This window comes from Hemiscyllium ocellatum, chromosome 2 (genome assembly GCF_020745735.1).
Source record: "Hemiscyllium ocellatum isolate sHemOce1 chromosome 2, sHemOce1.pat.X.cur, whole genome shotgun sequence".
NCBI classification, from domain to species: domain Eukaryota; kingdom Metazoa; phylum Chordata; class Chondrichthyes; order Orectolobiformes; family Hemiscylliidae; genus Hemiscyllium; species Hemiscyllium ocellatum.
The window spans coordinates 81,228,633-81,251,739 of NC_083402.1; the positions used below are offsets into that span (position 1 = coordinate 81,228,633).

The window sequence follows — 23,107 nt, forward strand, 5'->3', positions numbered from 1 at the left end:
TTTTCCCTGGAGCATCGGAAGCTGAGGGGTGACCTTATAGAGGTTTATAAAATCATGAGGGGCATGGATAGGGTAAATAGACAAGCGCTTTTCCCTTGGGTGGGGGAGGGCATAAGTTTAGGGTGAGAGGGGAAAGATATAAAAGAGACCTAAGGGGCAACATTTTCACAGAGGTTGGTGTGTGTATGAAATGGGCCTGTAGTAGTGCGGGCTGGTACAATTGCAACATTTAAAAAGCTGCTTGATGGGTATGTGAATACAAAGGATTTGGAGGGATATGGGCTGGGTGCTGGCAGTTGGGACTAGATTGGGTTGGGATATCTGGTCGGCATGAACGAGTTGGACCGAAGGGTCTGTTTCCATGCTGTACATCTCTAAGATTCTAAGTCAGATGGTGTGTGTGGCTTGGAGAGAAACTTGCAGGTGGTAGTGTTCCCATATATCTGTTGTCCTTGTTCTTCTAGACTGTAATGCTGTGGGTTTGGATGGTGCTGTATGAGGAGTCTTGATGAATCTCTGTAAGGTGCCTTGTAGATGGTGTATTGTCCCGCCACTGTGTGTCAGTGATGAAGTGAATGAATGTTTATGGATTTGATACCAGTCAAGGAGCTTGGATGGTGTCAAGCTGCTTCAGTGTTGTTGGAGCTGCATGCATCCTGTCAAGCCCATATTCCTGGCTTGACTTGTTGTGTATAGAGTTGAGATACCTGCTGCAGGATTCCAAATCTCTGATAAACATAGTATTTATATGGCTAGTCCATTTAAGTTTCTGCTCATTGGTAATGCCCAGGAACATTTGCCTTGTTGGATAAGTTTAACTCCAGAAACATTGAAGAAACAGCCTACATGATTGGCACTTCACTCATTACCTGCAATCCTTTTGTCTGTTGCACACAGTGGTAACAGTGAAGATGCATTGTAGCAACTCAACTTGACTTTTTCAACATTGTCTTCTAAACTGTAGCTAGCAGCATTGAGTGTTACATGTGTATTGGAACAGTATTACCTACAAGTTCCCTTCAAATCATATCGGTCCAACTTAGACAATATATTTCCATCTCTTAATTGTCACTGGTCCAAAAACCTTCACCCTTTTTAATAACATTATGGATAGGCAATTGTCACAGATGGCTAACTGGCACTTTCTTGAGAGCATTTTGGGATAGGCAATGAGCACATTTAATAAACAAATATTACCTCAAATAGGAGTCTTCAGTCCTTTTCTTTGGTCTCCTGGTATGGGTATGGGATGACTTTTCACCCAGTTTCTCTTTTTATTAGGAGTTGGAAATGACCACTCTTATTGTGAAGTAGGAGATTTCTTGAAAAACAATGGAAAAGCTGGCGTTTGAGCCATTCCATATTATGTTAGCAGAGATGGTAAAATCTGAAAGATATGGTATTTTTGCTAAAAAGTGAAAGCACTTTTACTTTGCTGTGATATTAATATAATTTATATTTATCAAGCACATTTTATCATGATAAAACATCCCAAGGCACTTTATAGTATTATATAATGAAATTTGATAGTTACTCATGTAAAGATATACAAGGAAAAATTGGGCTTCTGAGGAGTGTCTTATCTCATGGGCTACCTAAAGGGTAATTCAAGTCTGGGATGCTTAGGAGGGGAAAACTGGATGAGAGCATAAAACCTGGAGGATTATGGGGATGGAAAAGTTGTAGAGATTAAAAAATGGGCCAGACCACACACAACTAAAAGTAAGAATGGCAGCATGGTGGCTCAGTAGTTAGCACTGCTGCCTCACGGGGATCTGGGTTTGATTCCAGCCTCTGTCAACTGTCTGTGTGCAGTTTGCACATTCTCCGTGTCTGTGTTGATTTTCTCCAATTTCCTCCCACAATCCAAAAATGTACAGGTTAGTTGAATTGGCCATGCTAAATTGCCCATAGTGTTCAGGGATGTATAGATTAGATGCATTAGTCAGGGGTAGGGGGATGGGTGTGGTTGGGTTACTTTTCAGAGGGTCGATGTGGACTTATTGAGCTGAAGGGCCTGTTTCCACACCACAGGGATTCTATGAATGAAGACTTTAAGGTAAAGATGTTACTTAATCAGGGTCATTGTAGCTTAATGAGTACAAGGGCAAGTGGCCCTTGATGCAACTTCCAGCATAAGCTGCAAAGCTTCAAGTTTAAGGAGGGTAGAATTTGAAAGGCTTTGGCGGGTTTGGATTAGGATTAGTCAAGTCGAGAGGAAATAAAAGCATGGGTATGATTTCTGAAGCTCTGAAATGTTTTAGCATTCTGAAGAAGAGTCATAACGGACTCTCAACATTAACACTGCTGCTTGATGTGCTTAGTTTCTCCAGTGTTCTCTGTTTGTTATGGGTGGGGTTTCATTAACAGACGAGCTGATGTAGGGTGGAGTCAGATGGTTGGAATTGACACCAAAGTTAGGTGAGAGTGATGTAGTTTAGCTTCTCCTTGTCAACGGGGGGGGGGGGGGGGGGGGGGGGGAAATGATGGTTAATACAGTTGATGGCTTGGGATCAGCACTTGTGGCATAGACCAAATATGGTGATTGTGGCTTGCTGCTGCTTATAGCTTACCCTGTCCATCGATCTGTTGTGTGGTACTCCCCACTCTATCACGCCTCATCCTTACACATCCACTCTGGATTGTCTGGTATCCACCATCCCACTATAACTAGGTCAACCCCTCACTCTACAACACTCCACTTTGCCTTCTTGCAGAAATCTCTGTAGCTTTTCAGTGACCAAAATACTGACGTTGCCTTTTTGGATGTCACTTCTTTAGCAAGTTGAAGTACCACTCGTTTGTTTTACTGTCAGTGTATGGAATTTCTAGCATACAACGTAGCCTCCACATTTATTTCCATAAATCTTTCCTTATTTTCCTACCAGTATTTAATTTCTGTTTATTGTTTCCTGCATGTCAAGCTGATAATGGAAAAACAATGGAGGAATTGTTTAAAGGTGGTGGAGAGGGAGCGAAGGTCTCATCGACTTAAATGAGAATATGACACTCATTCTGAATGATGATCCAATGAGCATCATATGGCTAAGTAGCTGGAGAAAACCAACAATAAATCCAAGTTTTTAAAAAAATCTTAAGGAATTGGTATTGTAAATATTATAAAATGAAGGAAAAGTGCACACTTATAATCTAAACCCTTTGTTCCCATGAATATCATGCATTAGCTAAATTATTTATTGAATTAGTTGATTTGGTAATAACTTGGATATAGGCAACATTAAGTTATTTACCTGAACAGAGGAAAGATTCAGACCTTTGGTATAAATTTGTCAACCTCATCTGCCATTTTAATGGAATTACTTAATTTAAGTTGCTAGGTACATTTTGGTATTGAGGTATTTACGATAATTTAGAGGTAAATTTTCTTTCTTCACACTTGGGCATTTTCTCCTGGGACTAATAATGACTTTATTCCACTTTGGTTAAGTGTGTCCTGAGATGATAACATAATCCAATAGTGGGTTCTCAAACCGTGCCAAAGGTGGGGCACATGGTGTTTGCTGAAGTAGGATGCACACTCTTCCACCGTTTTGTGCTGGACTTTAGTCTGGGCCTGAGAGAGATGTTCAGATTGTTTGTCACTTTCATGATGATGCATTTCCAGTTTGGATGGTCTTAGTCTTTGATTCCCATGAGTTACTGTGGTATTGCTTTTTTTTTTCAGCACGGGCTTGAGGATATTCTTGAAGTGTTTTCTGTTCTCCTGCTAGCCAGGAGAAGAGTTGTGCAGTGGATACAATCTGGAAGATCTTTGTCTCCCACATGCTTAGGCTAAAGCCCAGTCTCACTCATGCCTCTGTAGCTACAGTTTGGAGCTCCTCTTTAAGTATGTGCTTGTTGATGGAGGTTCGGTGGTCATAGTTCTGGACTGAGGGCGACACGGGTTGAATGGTTTCTCACTCATCCTGAGGATAACACCATATTAATAGGACTTTTCATGGATATTGAATTGTGTTGTGGCAAGAAATATGGAGAAGAGTAGTGGTTCACTGACACTGACACTGCATTATGTGACCCCAGTTTGCAGATGTGTGGGTCCATCTTGGACACATTGGTAAGCGTTATGGCTTGTATAGCATCACTCCATGTGAAGGATGGTGATGAGTTGTTACTAGCAACCAATTTGTGGAAGGTATTCCATAGTTCTTCCCAATGGAGGACTATGTTCATGCTATAAAGTTGTTGAATTCTATGTTGAGTCTGAAAGCTGTAAATAGCCTGAACTAAAATTGAGGTATTGAGCACAAGTACTGATTTTGCATTTCTGTTACCGCCCCACCACCTCATGTCTTGCTTTGTTGCCTTTATTCTCAGCAGAGCTGGCCTGTTTTCTCTTACTCAAACCTATCGTTAACACTTACTTTACATCTCAATTGTGTAACCACCATTAGCACTCCTTTTTGTATTTTACTCTGGGCATCTATTCCACTTGGTTTTCCCCCACCCCCATCAAACCCCACTAACAGCATAAAAAATATTATCTTCCAGGTCCCTACAGAAGAGTTATTGGAATTAAAACGCTAACTGTGTTTCTTTCTCCACAGATGCTGCCAGACCAGCATTTTCTGTTTTTAATACCAGAGTTACCTCTGATACTGCCATCTAGTGTTAACATATTATGCAGAATTTGCAACACAGAACTGAGCCCTACAGTCAACTGGTTTATGCTGGTGTGTATATATATATATATATATATATATATACACCATATCAGCCTTCTCTTGCTTTAATTATCTCTTATCACCACCTAATTTCTATGCTTCTCTAATCCTAATTTCTATATTTCTCTAATCCTTTATTGTATGGTTTAAGCCTTTCTTGATTGCAGACTAAAGAACAGTTATGTTAGCTAGCTCTGTTTCAAACTGTTTTTTGATATTTGGCAATGACATGAGTTTAAAATATGTTTTCAATCATGATTGGATATGTAATGTTCAGAAAGTGAACACATTTGTTTTTAAACAGGCAAATAAATAAAGACATCTTGGTTTTGTCAGCGATCGGTTGGACCTATACATATTGGAGTTTAAAAGAACTAGAGACAACCATATGAATCTTGGGGAGCTTAACAAGGTAGATGTGGAGAGGTTTTTTCCCTTGTTGGGGAGTCTCGGACCAGAGGACTATAATCTTATTAAGGGGTTGCCCCTTTGTGACGAAGATAAGGAGGAATTTCTTCCGGGAGTGCTGAAACTGTTGAGTTCTTCACCATACTGAGCAGTAAATGCTGGGTCATTTAAGTACATTCGAGGCTGAGAGTGACATTTTTAGTCAGTGAAGAAAATGGCTAGTAGGCATAGCCTTGAAAACTTACAGCCAGACCTTTTTTTCAGGGACTGACATTATAAAGTGATTCTAAACAACAATGTGGAGAAGTTTGGAACTTAGTTTTGTAAAGGAAATTAATGCAAGATCAATTTTAAAGTTTATCCTTGATCTGTATACTTCTATTGCTCCCCAAAGGCATACAGAAGAGCAGCGCATTGGAGTTAACGTGGATAATCTTGAACAAGCAAACTTAAAGGAATAAGTAGCCTGAACTTATTCCTATGTGTGTCTGAGAATTTTAAACAATGTAAAAAGTTTTCCTGAATGAATAGAATTGGCAGAAACTGATCTCTCTGACCTGAAGGCATGGGTTACTTATGTGGGTGGAGGACAAATTTGGGTGAGCTTTTTGTTGGATAAGCCTTAAAGGTTACAAATACTTGGGTTGAATATAGTTATGGCACACCTTGGATGTGAATTTCTTTTTAATTCTACTCAGATTAAGGGGTTGTCTGTCAATTTTGGGGATACGCTCAGACATTGTTTCACGGACTGTCCTGGGCACATCTGGTAATGCCAAAACAATGGTTAAAAAGTTCTTAGAATGATAGCATTCAGTTGTATTTACATTTTAGCAATGACACTCTGAAGTGGTTTGTTTTAGTTGCAACAGGGCCTTAAGCAGTTTCCAGGAATTGTATTTTGTTCTGATTATTACTTTATTAAATAAAACTTTCATCAATCCTTTGAGTAAAGATTAGAAAGGTGTGCAGAACAATTTTAGTTTCTGACATTGCTCAATGAAGATTCCAGACATCTCAGTTGGCAAAGCTAAGAATTTATTTTGTGTTTTGTGTGCACTAAATTAACGTAACACATCCCAAGTGATATTACTCATTGGATGTTGGATGCTGTGCTGTGTTTTCTCTTTAAAAAGAGAAACATTACACCACACAGGGTAACATCTATTCAACTGCGAAGATGCAGCTGTTTCTAATCCGATCACTCTCTTGACGTCATGAAGTCTAATTGCTGTCAATCGGTACAAACAGATTTTCTTTAAAATTTTGCAACTGCTTTTTCTTTAAGTTTCCTATCTGTTCGGGTGCAATGTGGTGTTGCATGAATATGGAAGTAAATCTGTCCGATTCAAGTGCAATGTGCACAACAAATGTAATTGAGTTGAGAAACTGAAAGCATGTCAAAGGCCTCAGATGTTTTATAAGGTATTTTGTGCTGCTGCGGTTTTAAATTGTACCTGGTAAATGGAGAAAACATCAATGTTTTTGCATCACACTTGAGAAAGTTTGACACGCTATAAATATGTGGAAAGAGAATTATATTAACATGTATGATTAGAGTGAAAAAAATCATTTTGAGATGAGCATTCATACAGTGGATACAGTATGCTAAATATTTATATGGCCAAATACCAGTAATATATAACAAAATTTGAAATTGGGAACAAGGTATAGATTCATGCCAGTTATTCCTTTATAATCTGCAATAAGACCAGATGGTAGTTTTAAATGATCGTATGCAGATTTTGTTCTTCAAAGCCTACAATTACTGATGCACCATACCAAACCATCACTGTGTCCAAATCATCTATACCAGCAGTGCCTAATGTCCTAAGCATTACATTTTTGATGATTGGAGTTAAAATTATGCTTGACAGAAAGCAGGAATAAAAGTTGGCATGTCCCCCTTGGATTTGGCATGCATATTTTTATTGGTTCTAATGTAAATTTCAACTGAAACGAATCATGAACCTTTCAGGGTGGGAGGGTCAATGGTGGGGTGTCATGGCAGTAGAGGGAATCGAACAAAAGCTGGGGAAATTGCAAACTAGACAACTGCAAAAACCTCAACATTACTAATACCAACTAGGCTGTAAATACAGCCTACATCCTTAAAGGAATTTTTTAACAAAAGACTCTTCTATCAGGCTATGTGTGGTTGAATGACCTTCATACATGAACAATAAAGTGCCGAAGTGTCTAATTTCTTAAGTTACTGGTTCAGAACCGAAATGCTTTGACGATAAGGAATGACTGTTAATTTACTTAATATGCGAGTGTGCTCCAGTGCCACACTAATGATTTTATTTAAAATATTACAGATGACAACATTCCTTTTATAGCCGAGGTAATTGCATTTAACTACAATGGTTGTCCACTGGAGTATATTTCCAGAAGTATACTTTTAAATGACAGTATTTTTCTCCCAAAAAAATACAGCTTGCCAGGCTGAACTCTTAATCCTGGGATTAGTAGTAGACTGACATTCTGCAAGGATATGGTCTGATCCTTGTTTGTTCTGATTTACTTGTTTATGTATTTGTGCTTATAATTTTATTCCAGAACATCACCAACTTAAACTCGTATAGTATCCTTTAAAACAAAAGAATGTCTTGAGGCTCTTCACAGGAGCATTAGCAACAACATTTGCCATGTGTCACACAAGGAGCTATTAAGGCAGATGACCAATTTTTTTTTAAGAGGGAGTTTTAAGGAACATACTGAAGGTTGAATGAGAGGCATAAATGTTCAGTAGAGAATTCCTGTGCTCAGGACTTTGGTGGCCATATCATTAGTTACCAATGATGAAATGGGTAAAATTGACTATGCTTAAAAGTGTAGAATTGGAGGGGAGCAACATCTTGGAGGGTTAAAAGGCTGCAGTATATTAAAGTGATAGCATGAGCAAAGCAATGGACAGATTTGATATTCGAATTAAATTTGAAAAAATTGAGGCATTGCAATGTAGGCCAGTAGGTGTAAGGAATGGGATTTTATGCAAAAGTTGGAGGCAATATTTTGGATGATCTTGGTACAATGTGAGTGTTAAAGTAGGATGCATTAGTGTTGTTGACTCCAAAGGTAACAAGTGCAACAAATGAAACAAATCAGTAAATGAACTGCGTCGTGTGTTGATTTGCACAATGTTAGAGGTGGAAATAGGCATTTGTAACAATTGTCTGATACATGCTCCGAAACTAACTTCCCAGTTTAAATATGTTAACAACGAAGTTGCTTAGTTTAACCTCAGTTGCCAGGAAGGGAGATCCGGTTGATGGAAAGGAACTAAATTTTAGTCATGGGGAGGAAGACTGTGGATTTGGTCATCTGAAAACTTTGTTAGGAGAAATTACTATTTTGCTTATCCAACATTCAGTTTTAGAAATCTGGCAGTTTGGAAGTAGTGGATGGATTGAGAGAAAACAACTGTTTTAAGATGTTTCTAGAAACTTTTTTTCTTTCTCTGCATTCTTCAAATGAGGAGCTTCTGAAAAATGTTTGAATCTACATTTTTAAACCGAAGCTATCAAAATATGGGATGTAGAATAACAACATGATATTCTACTCGAGTTTACCAGGATAAGCAATGTCAGCATTAATGCAGATCAGATGCTTTAGATTCACGAATCCACACTGCTGATGTCTTTCACTTATTTTTCGCAAACACTGATGCTAATTCCAAATATAGTTTGGTGAAGTTCTTTTTTTATTTAAGAGTTCACATAATTGAAAGATTTCAGGAAACTTTTTTTTTCATTAGAATCATTTGAATCTCTAAAGCATAGAAGCAGGCCATTTGGCCCATTGAGTGCATACTGACCCTCTGAAGAACATTCCCCCACCCTATCCCTGTAACCCTGCATTTTCCCAAGGCTAATCCACCTAGCCTGCTGGTCTTTGGACTGTAGGGGGAAAACCGAAACACCTGGAAGAAACCCACGCAGACATGGGGAGAATATGCAGACTCCCCACAAACAGTGGCCTGAGGGTGGAATCAAATGAGGACCATGGTGTTGTGAGGCAGCGGTGATGACCACTGAACCACCATGCTGCCCCTTGACTCTTGATGGTTTGTGGTTGTTGTAAGTTTCTGGTGGTTGAGTTTTTTTTTAAAACCTTTTCTGGAGTATACTTTAAGAAGACAATTTAAAAAAAAACTCCACATGTGTGTCAGGTTGGAAATCTATGGAATGTATTAAGTATCTGAGGTTCACAAGCTTATTTTCATTATCGTTAGTGTTAAAGAAAAATGAGTATCAATGGAATATCAATGAGTAAGGACTATTTTCATTGTGAAAAGTTAAAAATCTCACACCACCAGCTTATTGTCCAATAGGTTTATTTGGAAACATAGCTTTCGGAGTGCTGCTCCTTCATCAGTTGGCTGTTTAGTATAAGCTTGTAAGACGCAGAATTTATAGCAAAAGTTTACAGTGTGATGTAACTGAAATTATATATTTAAAAAGACCTAGATTATTTGTTAAGTCTCTCTCATCTTTTAGAATGACCATGCTGGTTTCAGTTCTTGCATATGTAAATCACAGATCATTTACAAGTTACATTCTCAAGTGAACTTTAACGATTGGTGCCATGTCAGCCCAGATAATGTATCGAAGGTGTGAGCTGCCCTGTGTGCGACTGTCTGTACCACGATGGTCAGACTGATTCTAATTGGAAAAAAAACAGATTGCAGAATCTTACATGGATTAATGCAGTTTCTGAGCAAAATAAAATGTAATTCTGCAAGTACAATTTCACCCCACATGTATATGTGGGTGGTGCGGGGGAGGGGTCTGAGTGTCTATGAGACTGTTTGTATGTATGTGAGAGTGTAAAGGGGTCGAAGTCTGAGAGGGTGCATACATAAGTGTGGGAGTGTATGAGACAGGGTCTGAGAGTGTATGCGTCTGTAAGAGTGCGCGTGCACCTGCTTGTGTATATTGTGCAATGGCGCACCTGTAGCGTGACTAGAGCCCAAGGTCCTGGTTGAGGCCATCCCCAAACCTGGCTATCAGCTTCTGCTCGGCCATTTTCATTGTTCCTGTCCTGAAGTCTGCCTGGGAGGACAAGTCACCCAAAAGTCCAAGGTCGAATGTCCTGGACCACTGAAGTGTTCTCTGACTGGGAGGGAACACTCCTGTCTGTTGATTTTGCAGCGTCCATTCATCCGTTTCCGTAGCCTCTCCTTGGTCTTGCTAATGTATCATGCCTTGGGCCATCCTTGCCTGCAGTGTATGAGATAGACAATGTTGTCTGAGTCGCATGAATAACTACTACGTACAGGGTGGAAGGAACCCATGGGGATGGTCTCAACCAGGACTTGGGTTCATGTCACACTGCAGGTGACCCCATTGTACTATACGTCGTGCACCAGATGCAGACACACACGTGCTCTCCTACATATACATGCATTCAGACCCTCTCTCACATGCTCACATATACACTCCCACATGCACCCTCTCACAGGCGTATATACCCCTTTACACTCTCACATACATACAAACACACTCTTTCACAGACACTCCTAACCACTGCCACCTCTGCACGCACACAAATGCCTTTCCCCTCCCCCAACACGCGCACGTGCGCACACCTATGCATGCATACACTTACCAGTTCGTGGGGTGAATTTGTACTTGCAGCATTACATTTTACTTCATTGTAAAAGATGAGAGACTTTACAAACAATCCAGGTCTTTTTAAATTTAATGTATTTTTTTTTTAGATTAGATTCCCTACAGTGTGGAAACAGGCCCTTCAGCCCAACCAGTCCACACTGACCCTCCGAAGAGTAACCCACCCAGACACATTTCCCTCTGAATGATGCAGCTAACACTATGGCAATTTAGCTTGGGCAATTCGCCTAATGAAATAATGTAAACCTTTGCTCTAAATTCTGTGTCTTGCAATCTTATTTTGCACAACTACCTGATGAAGAAGCAGCGTTCCGAAAGCGACTGTTTCCAAATAAACCTGTTGGACTATAACCTGGTGCTGTGTGATTTTTAACTTTGTACATGCCAGTCCAACACCAGCATCTCCAATTCATTGTGAAACATTGTATGAGCATTTACTTTTGACAAATCCATGTTTTGAAAATTCTCTCGACAATTATGGCTATTTTATCATGTTCCGTTGCTGCAAATTGCTTTGTCTTATGTATAGAATTTTGTAGTTTTCAAGTCATATCTTCAGAAGGAGCTTTATAGTTGGAAATGAATTCTAAAGGTTTTCATGAAACAAAACAATTAAGATTAGGGTGCTAATTAAATGCCAGTTAATTTTTATTAGTTTTGTTTGTTGGGCTGTATAGAAAATATCCATGCTATTAATAATTTAGTCAAAAATTGTGAGGTTACTACTTCAATTTTCAGCTTGCTTCAGTTAGATTAATCCTATATTTTTATTTCAAAAGCCATGACATGATTCACCTGGTCAGACCAGTAGAATCGTAACCGAATAAATTGTGGGCTAAGTTTACTTAATGAATGCAGGTAATATTTGGCCATTGTATGTGTAATATGACTAACATATCACCTCTCCATATCGTGCTGAAACAGGAAATACTTGACAGATAAACCAATAAATGGCACATCTAGTATCATTCTACTTTTCAGACAATTTCAGGGAATTGCACCAAATTTATTTCTGCTGAAATATTTACTGCAATTTGCTAACCCTTTGAGTGAGGTCAGAATTGTGGGTTTATTGAAAGAGCACATACGAAAATAATGTTCTTTTATTATGTAGAAAGGAGAATGAGAAGATTTGTTGTTTTTGTCAGCATTATATAGACCGTATATATGGACCTTTATCAAATACTGTAAATAAGTTTGCCAAGTTTCAAAACATGTCCCATGCTAAAGTATCTTATTTCATTTCTGTTAAGAAATGTCAATATTATCGATTTAGTGTCATCAGAATGTTACGTAAAGAATGCATTCAAGATACTGAAAATGTAGCTGAAAAAGTGGCTACTTGTTGAAAGTTGAGTTTGTGTTTGATCCTACTGCACCCATTTGTTAATGCTCTGTAAAAGCAGCAATTCTACCATCCAGAAGTAAGGAATATAACTTAAGACAACACCCCTTCCAAGAGATTTTAGGTTCTGGAGTCAAATATTCTTCCTCCTCCACACAGTTTTTGCCTAAATATCTTTTTTCTGATTAGATCCTGTTTCACCAGATTTTCAACTCCAGCCCTCCAAACAGGATAAGTTGTAGTGACTCATCTCTCAAGTTGAAATATTCCAATTTATTTATTTTGGCTTTTGGCGTTTAGCACTATTGTGATGTTTAGTTTGGAACTTGGAATTGAAATATCCTTGAACCTTGCTGTAAAAACAATAGTTTACACAGTTATGTCAATTTTACCTTAACTGAGTTAATAATGTTGAAATTCTCACTACTAAAATTGCAGTTGGAGTAGTTCTTTCATTTGTATTCATCCATAAGCAACTGAATTGTAGTCACCTTGGATTTAAGCTTTTTTTTGAGAATTGGTGAGTGAACAGCCACACTAAACTGAAATGACCTTCCATGATAAACTTTAAATTGTAGAAATTGTGAAACTCCAATGAAATTATCATATCAAAAATTATCATACCAAAACCAGTCATTTGTAAAGGTTCATCATATACATGTCTTAGATCCTGTAACAATTTTAGAACTGTACTGTTTGTAATTTATATTGATTTTGGAGAGAAGAATGAAGCAAGACATTCTACTGCACTTCTGAATTCAGGCATATCTGCCATAAGACCAGAAGATGCAGGAGCATAATTAGGTTATTAAACCCATCTGGTCTGCTCCACCATTCTCCACTCCATTCCCTCGCCTTTTCATGTCACCCTTAAATCTCTTGTATCTGTTCATTACACTAGTGTGTTTATGTTTTGAAGTATAATACTGTCCTCCTCCCAATTCATAATACACTGATTTTTTTTTGTCATTTGCAGTTTTTAAAATTGTGATTGTATACCCAAGTCAAAGTCGCTAACGTACATCAACAATAGCGGCAGTTCTAGCATCAACTCCTGGGGAACCCCATTACTTATCTTCCAGAATGGTCTGTACATTTGAAATTTCACTGTTTGGTGCCAGTGTCTAATGCATTTTTTTTCCATGTTCTACTGCAGGCATGGGACTCGATGTGCAGGAGAAGTAGCTGCTGTTGCAAACAATTCACATTGCACAATAGGAGTTGCTTACAATGCCAAGATTGGAGGTTTGTGAAATCTTTCCATTCTAAAATGAAAGCAATGATGTGCAAAGGCCTGCACTGTGTGGCTACCTTTTTCTAACTTCACTTTTTTAGTACATTGTTTACTTTAATGGAGTTTTCTGGGCATTATGGAATGCAAATATTTGATGGACACAAGGGAAAGAAAGAAAGTGATATTTGGTCTGGAACACATATATTCACCTTAGTCCAGGATCAAATGTTCATACTGGTGGAATGAATGTCATTTTTCCCTGCAAGTGATCAGGGTATAGTGTTCAAATGGATTTGAAAATCTCCAATTTCTGTCAGTGGATTTGAATTCACAGTTATTTCCTTGAATGTGCCTGGATAGATTTCTGCAGCAAGTTCTATTAGATCAAGTAATAAATGAAGTTTAGTTAGCCTAATAATGCATGAACATTTATTTAATATTAATCGTGATACAGTAAAGTACCTGTCATGCAAACACCCTTGCTGAAACTGTAGACTTTAGCAAAGTTGCCATCAATGGGATTAAATAATCTGTCAACAATAAACTGGTCAAATCTGTGAATGGAGAAAATGCAAAGGAAATTGTTCAATAAAGAATTCAATGTAAAAGAAGAACCAGTTGGAACTCATAAAGGGCAAGGATTCTACTTGCTGAAGTGGCAACTATGGCCAACTGAAGGAGAAAGAGAGCACAAGGAAAAAACATACGAGATTTTTAAAGAGAAAACTCTTGTAAGTGGGAGAGATACAATGAGTAACAAATGGTTAGAAAGCAGACAAGAATGGAATATGGAAAGAAACATATGAGACCTCCAATAATCACAACCTTTTATAAATATATTAAGATAAAGAAGATAAGTAGAATCACTGTGGCCACTTGAACACCAATTGTCATGAGATTATCAATGAAAATCAGAAAATGGCAGATGAAGTAAATTAATTAGTGCATTGTTTTAGTAGGGAAGAGATTACAACACCAGATATCACTCAAATTATTATTGAATTGGAAAATTATGAGCATTGATATTTAAGAATACAATGACTGAACACTTGTTAAAAATGTCCAGCTGATCTGAGTGGTGGCATGGATTTGTAAAGGATAGCTCATGCCCAACAAATCTGAATTTTTAAAAGAAATGACGCAAGTAGTGACTATGAAGAAGGCATTTGTGAAAAGTTTCACCTCCAATTGACTCTATGCAACTAAATTCAAATTATTAATACAGCCAGAAAATTGATTGAGATATAGGTGATAGATCCTAATTTCAATTCCTGGGTCAGGAAAAGAGTTTGGAAAAATTCCTGGCTTTGCGAACCCAGGTATTAAAAATAGCTGTCCACAGTTCACATGATTGGTCTAGGTGTGGTTGGACTGGAAGGTTAATTGGGCTAGGTGACCCAGGAAGAATCTTTGAAAATTCCTCAGGACCTGTGCTGGTTGGAAAGCCTCCTTAGGGACCCTGGCTCTGTAAACAAACTTTAAAAATAAAGATTAACAGAGAAAACATCCCTCCAGCTCTCACCTCCCTATCTCCTCTGCCAGACTATAACCCTACAGTTACCCCAATGGTCCTTAATGACCTGTGTCACTCTTTACCCATATACTCATCCGACCTGGCCCCTCCTATATTAAAGCTTCCTATTTTCTGCTTGATTCTTAATAGCCCCTACACTAACTCAATGCCAACTCAGCCCTAATCACATCTTTGACTTTGCTTCTTGCCAATTCATCTGTTATGTGGCATATAAATGATTAGATTAGATTCCCTACAGTGTGGAAACAGGTTCTTCGGTCCAACCAGTCCACACCGACCCTCTGAAGAGTAAACCATGCAGACCCATTTCACTCTGACTAATGCACTGATCATTACGGGCAATTAAGCATGGCCAATTCACCTGACCTGCCCATCTTTGGACTGTGGGAGGAAACCGGAGTACCCGGAGGAAACCCATGCAGACACAGGGAGAATGTGCAAACTCCACATATATGGTCCCACCTGAATCTGGGACCCTGGTGCACTGAGCCACCATGCCACCATCACATGAAACAGCTACTAGTCTATTGGTTTTGTGACTACTAAAGGAGGGTGGGGGGGGGGGGGGGGGGGGGGGGGAGGGTTGGTGGTGGAGAGGATTTAAAAAAAACTTTCATTGATTTTAAAAAAATCAGCATTCAATACAATGAAATGGCAAAAATTCCTCAATCAAATTTGTGTTCAGTTACTTATATAAACAAATATTTCATTTATTGTTAATATTTCAGTCAAACATTTCCCTCTAGTAATTAAAAATCTTGTGAATAAACACTTACATTCAATAAGCAAATGGAATTATTGATCAGTGGCATCCTGTTGTGAAAATGGTAGTTTGAATGATCGGTCATGTAGCACAAAACTTAGATTGGTTCAGTGTAGGCAACCACCGGCAAATACCTGAGCAATGCTTTAAACATTTTTTTTTGGCAACTTTGCAAATCCCAATGAATTTATGCAAGTAGAGGCGCAATCAAACCTTTTCACAATGAAGAAAGGTACCTTGCCTATCTCACACGGTCCCTCACCTCCATGAAAAGTCTTCCGGGAAGAGATCAAGGGGGCTACCTTATCAACGCGAAAAGTGAGAAGGTTGCACTGTGCCCATCCTACAAGCCTCCTGTGCCAACTTAATATCTGCTTCCAGGCATCATCATTTTCCTGATAACTGATCATGCTAATACATTGAGTACCCTGGAAAGTAGAGTTTCAATAATATTCTGAGCTGAAAATGTGTTGCTGGAAAAGCGCAGCAGGTCCGGCAAGGAACAGGAGATTCAATGTTTCGGGCATAAGCCCTTCTTCAGGAATTCTCCTTTCAATAATATTCACCAAGTTCAACACTATCCTGGATAATACAGCCTGCTTGATTGTTATCCCATTTAGTGCCTTCAACATTTACTGCTTCTGTCACCAACACATAGCAGTATGTAAGATGTCCAAAGAAAGAATTTAAATAAAAGCCCATAAGTACGCATGTATACCGAAGAAATGATATAGGTTTGTTGTTTAAATTTCAATATTTTAGATTTCACGGTTTTGAGAAAAATGTTGTTGTCCTTAATCATTTCTTCAAGGGATGTGCGTGTTGCTGCCAAGACTAACATTTATTGCCCATCCCTACTTGATCCTTGAGAATATGGTGGTTATGAGTTGCATTTTGAATGGTAATATATTCCCAAGTTGAGATGTGTTGTGGCTTGGAAGAGATCTTGCAGGTGGTAGTGGTGCTCTATTATATCTGCTCCTGTTGTCTTTTTTAGGTGGATGCGGTTGCAAGTTTGGAAGATGTTGTCCAAAGATTCTCAGTATTTATATGTCTGGTCAAGTTCAGTTTGTGTTCAATGATATTGGGGCCAACTGTGAGGGTGAGAAGACCATAAGAAATAGGAATATGATAGGCTGTTCTGCGCCTTGAGCATGCTCTAGCATTCAGTAGACTCATGGGTGATCTGGCACTCTTCACATTCACTCTTCCAGCAGCGTAATGGCACAGTGGTTACCACTGCTGCCTTACAGCAGCAAGGACCTGGGTTTGCTCCCAGCCTTGGGTGACTGTTTGTTTGTGTAGCATTTGCACATTCTGCTTGTGCCTACACAGGTTTCTCATGAAAAGATTTACCCCAATTGCCATGCACTCCAGCTTTGCTAGGGCTCTTGATTCCACCCTCTGTTAAATACCGCTTTAATATCAGGACTTGTTTTTTCCTCACCTGGAGTTGCGCTGCTTTTTTCCATGTTTGGACCAGGGCTATTCATATTGTCAGGAGCTGAGTGGTCCTGATAGAACCCAAACTGAGTGTCAATGGATAGGTTATGCCTTTGAAAGTGCTCTTTCCATCACTAGTGGGGGAGTCCAGAACTAGAGGGCATAGATTTAGGGTCAGAGGGGAAAGATATAAAAGAGATCTAAGGATCTGTGCATGGAATGAGCTGCCAGAGGAAATGGTGGAGGCTGGTACAATTATATTTTAAAGGCATGTGGATGAGTATATGAATAGGAAGGGTTTAGAGGAATATGGGCAAGTGCTGGCAAATAACTCTAGATTAGGTTGTGATATCTAGTCAGCATGGATCAGTTGGACCAAAGAGTTTTGAGAAGATTTATATCTCTGGTTGTGGTTCAGGTTGTAAGTTTGGTGGTAAACTGGAAAGTTTGTTTTCAGAAGTTTTGTAACATCAGTGGGCCACCAGCAAAGCACTGGTGTTATGTCCCACTTTCTGTTTGTGGCTTGGTTTCCTAAGGTGGGTGATATCAATTCCAGCTCTTTACTCCAAGGGTGTTGATGAGGTCCAAAGTGATGTGTTTATTGATGGCTATCCAGTTAGAATGCCAAGCCTCTAGGAACTCACTGTGTGTGTCTCTGTTTAGCTTGTCCTATGGTGGATGTGCTGTCCCAGTCCAAGTTGTTTCCTTCCTAGTCTGTATGTAAGGATACTAGTGATAAGTGGGTCATATCTTTTGGTGGATAGTTGGCGTTCATGTATCCTGGTGGCTAGGTTTTTGCCTGTTTGTCCGATGTACAGGTTTGTTACAGACCTTGCATGGTATTTTGTAAATAACATTTGTTTTGCTAGTTGTTTGTATAGTTATTTTAGGTTCAGTACCCGCTGTTTACCTGTTTGGTAGGTTTGGGGGTTACCATGATGCCAAGGGGTCGGAGTAGTCTGAAAGTCATTTCAGAGATGACTTTGATGTAAGGTAATGTGGCTAGAGTTTCTGGGTGTGTTGTGTCTGCTTGTTTGGGTTTGTTGTTGAGAAGTTGACAGACGGTGTTTTCTTCCTAAATATGCTGTACAGGTATTTTTCTTCAGCTGCTCGTAGTTCCCAGGTGCTGCAGTGTGTTGTGGCTTGTTGAAATAATGTCCTGATGCAGCTCTGTTTTGTGGGTGTTGGATTGATTGCTTCTGTAGTTAGGTATTTTGGGGGGGAATGTTTTTTCTGTAGACACTGGTTTGAAGTTCTCCATTAACTGTTTGTTCTACTTTGACATCTCAGAATGGGAGTTTGTTGTCATTCTTCTCTTTTGTGAATTTTATGCCAGTAAGGCTATTGTAGATGGTGTTGTAGGTTTCCTCTAATTTTGTACGGTTTGTAATCATGAAGGTGTCATCCATGTCACATACCCAAAGTTTGGGTTGGATAGTTGGAAGGGCTGTTTTTTATAGTCTCTGCATTACTGTCTCTGTAGGAACCCTGGTATTGGTGATCCCATGGGTGTTCTGTTGATTTGTTTGTAGGTCTTGTTATTGAATGTGAAATGGGTGGTGAGGCACAGGTCTACTTGCTTGAGGACGCTGTCTTTGCTGAAGAATGCTGCTGTCTAGTGTGTATCCCCTTGGTTCCTCTAGTAGTGCAGTCAGTGTTTCTTTGGCCCATTTACTGTTAATTGATGTGAACAGGGCTGTTGTGTCAAAGGAGAACATTTATTTCATCCTCCCCTATCTTGGTGTCTTTGGTGTTCAGGAATTCTTGGATGTAGTGAATGGAGTGGCATGAGTTTTCCATTTGGTATTTCCGTTTCTGGTGGAGTTCCTTGGCTAGTCTGTATGTCTGTATTCCAGGTAGAGACTAGTCTGTGTATTTTAGGTAGTTCATAGAAGCGGTGTGCGTTGGATCCATCCTGTTTCATTTTCTTGAAGTCTGTCTTCTAGTCTTGGACTCCCCTCAACCCAGGGAACTCACTCCTGGCAGAAACTGACACTTACCTACAGCTGACCCCATAACTAGAAATTCATCCATATTGAAAAGGTTTCAGAAATCGGGGCAATTAATCAAGACAGACTTCCCAAAAATGAAACTGGATGGATTCAACACACCCAGCTTCTACAAACTACCTAAAGTACACAAACCAGAGGCCTCCCTCAGACCCATAGTCTCACTACCTGGAACACCGACATACAGACTAGCCAAAGAACTCCACTGAAGTACCGAGTGGAAGACTCATGCCACTCCATTCACTCCATCCAAGAATTCTTGGATGCCATCAAAGACACCAAGATAGGCGAGGACAAAATAATGTTACAAAGGAGAACAGCCCTGTTCACATCAATTAACATTAAACTGGCCAAAGAAACACTGACTTCACCACTAGAGGAACCAAGGGGATACACAACAGACAGCACCAATGTCTTCAGCAAAGACAACGTCCTCAAGCAAGGTAGACCTGTGCCTCACCACCCATTTCACATTCAATAACAAGACCTACAAACAAATCAACAGAACACCCATGGGATCACCAATACCAGGGTTCCTAGCAGAGGCAGTAATGCAGAGACTCTTTTAAAAAAAAAAACAGCCCTTCCAACTATCCAACCCAAACTTTGGGTATACGGCATGGATGACACCTTCGTGATTACAAAACAGAACAAAATTAGAGGAAACCTACAACACCGTCTACAATAGCCTTACTGGCATAAAATTCACAAAAGAGAAGAATGACAACAGACTCCCATTCTGAGATGTCAAAGTAGAACAAACAGTTAATGGAGAACTTTCAAACCAGCATCTACAGAAAATCAACATGCACACATCAAGTACTTAACTACAGAAGCAATTAATCCAACACCCACAAAACAGAGCTGCATCAGGGCATTATTTCAACAAGCCACAACACACTGCAGCACCTGGGAACTACGAGCAGCTGAAGAAAAATACCTGTACAGCATATTTAGGAAGAAAACAGTCTGTCAATTTCTCAACAACAAACCCAAACAAGCAGACACAACACACCCAGAAACTCTAGCCACATTACCTTATATCAAAGACATCTTTGAAATGACTTTCGGACTACTCCTACCCCTTGGCATCATGGTAACCCCCAAACCTACCAAACAGGTAAACAGTGGCTACTGAACCTAAAAGAACCCTATACAAACAACCAGCAAAACAAACGTCATTTACAAAATGCCATGTAGGGTCTGTGACAAACAGGCAAAAGCCTAGCCACCAGGATACATGAATGCCAACTATCCACCAAAAGGCATGTCACGCCACCACTAGTATCCTTACGTACAGACTAGGAAGGACCTAACTTTGACTGGGACAGCATGTCCATCATAGGACACGCCGCACGCACACACACACACGCATCAATTTAGACCCCATCTGCCACCGTCTGAGAGAAAAGAACCGGGAATGATATTGCCCACCTTAAGAAACCAAGACACACAAACAAAGTGGGACATAACATCAGTGAGCCTCCAACGAAGCACTGGTGTTATCTAGTATGGTGACGAAACGTCTGAAAACAAACTTGCCAGCTCTGCGAGCAAACGTACAACCCAAAGGGTCTGTTTCTGTGCTGCACATCTCTGTGACTGGCATCTCTGATGCTGGCAACTTCAGGAGGACGCAAGGATGAATCATCCACTCACTCTTTGGCATAAGATGGAGGCTTCAGCCCTGCCTTTTGTCCTGAGGCTCCCCTGTCATTGAAGATTAGGATATCTATGGAACCATCTCCTTCTGTGAGTTGTTTTAATTGTCTACCACCATTCACGACCATGGCAAGATTGGATAACTTAGTCTAGTCTGTTGATTACTTCAACTATTTGAGAGTTTAAATGATAAGTGAAGGTTATTAAGTGTTTTAAATTTCTTGGTTTGCTTTGTGAATGTCTTTTATCGCATGACATAATGTGAAACCTACCAGAGAACAGATTATTTCAGATCTGGTAACATTGTATGAGATAGAAATGATTAATTATATCATAAGGGATCATCACGTGCCAAGTAATCATGAACATTCGAGAATTTCTCATTCCGTTACAGGTTGATAAACTTGGATGGGAAATCAGTGTCTTAACCATCAATTGAAACCATGACAAAGGGGTGAAGACAGAGTTAGCAAAAGTGAACTGGAAAAGTAAATTTAAACAAAGACATTAAATGAGCAATGGCTGACATAAGGGAATATTTCTTAACTTCCAACAAAGGTATATTAAAATTGAGGAAGTAACACTGTACAAGAAGGTTGAATGATTTATGAATAGCTGAGGAAGTTAACTGTGCCATTCAAATCAAAAGAAAAAGTGTCCAATGCTATGAAGATTAGTGGTGGGTCAAAGGATTAGAACAATATTATAAAATAACAAAAGATATTTAGAGAGAAATTAGATTTAATAAATAAGCAAGAAATAGGAAAACTGGGTGAGACCTTCAAATATATAATAAGGAAGAGAGTAGCTAAGGTGGATGTTTGTTCTGTAAAGGATTTGCCTTGGTTCCAAATCAATCTCCAAAATATCAAACAGATTTTTGGAGCCTTTCTTTGTGTTAGACATCAAAATCTCAATAATTGTATACAATTGGGGGAGAGGAAGTTGAAACAATAATTATCACTAGAGGGGAAAAAGATTCAGGCAAACTAATGGGATTGCACGTTAAATCAGACCCTAATCATAATAGCCTGCATTGTAAGGTCTTAATGGAAGTCAAAACATTCGTTGTAATCTTCCAAAATTCCCTAAATTATGGGAAGGTCCGAACAGATTGGAACACCACAAATTTAACTTTCTGCACAAAAAAGGAGGGAAATGGAAAGCAGGAAAGATTTGGCCAGTTAACCCAATATCAGTCATTGAAGAAAATGTTGCAATTTGTTGTTAAGGAAGTAGCAGCAGGACATTTAGAAGTCACTGTACAACCAAGCTTGGTTTTATGAAAGTAAAATTGAAATGAGAAAATTGGTAGAAATGTGGATGAAGGCAAGCTCAGGCATGGTGTATTTGGATTTCTAAAAGTATTCTGTAATGTGCTCTATAAATGTTTACTGCACAAGATCAGGGCCAGCATGTTTATCAAGATGGAGTTTTCCTTTCCTCCACCAGCAGTGTCAGTAGCTAATGTTATCCAAGGAGTGTTTATTATAGAGATGGGTCTCCTTAACTTGAATGAAGAGGAAGTCCCAGCCCAGTAAGCACATAGCCAATTTGAACAGCCAACAGCTGTCTGGTCCCAGTGTAGTTAAAAACTGCAGTGGACAGAACTGGGACTGCAATCCATGAAAACAGTCTCTCGAGTCTGCACCCAGGAGTCCAGGGCCAGGTACCTGTGGGAATGTGCCCACATGTACGCTTGTACAGAAATGGTGGTGAAAGGTGTGTAGGGAGCATCCATTGGAGTCGGATGGAGTGAATTTGCTTGAGGGTGCCACCAGGTCTTGCAGCTTTCAAATCATAAGTGACCTTGCTAGCCTTCCTTCCAAAGGCAGTACTACACATTTTTCTGTGCTGAATTTCAGGTGCCATTTACTTGTTATTTCACAAGTCTATTAATGAGCTTTCTAACTTGTTGCAGTCATCCCAAAATCTGGTTCAAATCTCTATACATTGGGAATTTGTTTTGACTCCAAAGTCACGTGGTGAACTACAGTGGTCCTTGTGCTGATCCTTGCAAAATATCACATCTACCTTCTGCAAATCTGAATAACTACCTCTCTGTTTTATTTGCTTTGAAGTTAATGAGCAATCTATTCTGATGCTAGTGCCTTGAGTATCAGTCTCTAATCTGATTCATTCGACCATTGTGGGGTGACTAAACAAAAGCCTTTTGAAAATTCAGAAAATTGCACATGCTGCAATAACATTTTTTTTCTCCTGGTATCTTCTCAAAAACTTCAGTACGATTGGTCAAGCAGAATGTTTTTAAAAAAATGTTTTAAAATCATTTTTTAAAAATGATTCTTCTGTGCTATTTTGTATCTTCTTGCATGTCACCTTTTATTTTAAACAAATTATTAAATATATACCTCTGCTGATTCTCTTCCC

At 39.3% G+C, this 23,107-nt stretch overlaps 1 protein-coding gene across 2 annotated transcripts in view; it reads left to right on the forward strand.

The window, feature by feature from the left end:
- The window catches only part of pcsk5b (proprotein convertase subtilisin/kexin type 5b), a 227,813-nt gene that overhangs the window by 92,260 nt on the left and 112,446 nt on the right, over positions 1 to 23,107 (forward strand). For both annotated transcript variants that reach the window (XM_060837841.1, XM_060837851.1), the window contains exon 6: positions 13,228 to 13,316. In XM_060837841.1, the coding sequence (XP_060693824.1) occupies positions 13,228 to 13,316 (89 nt within the window). The remainder of the gene's footprint in view (positions 1 to 13,227; positions 13,317 to 23,107) is intronic.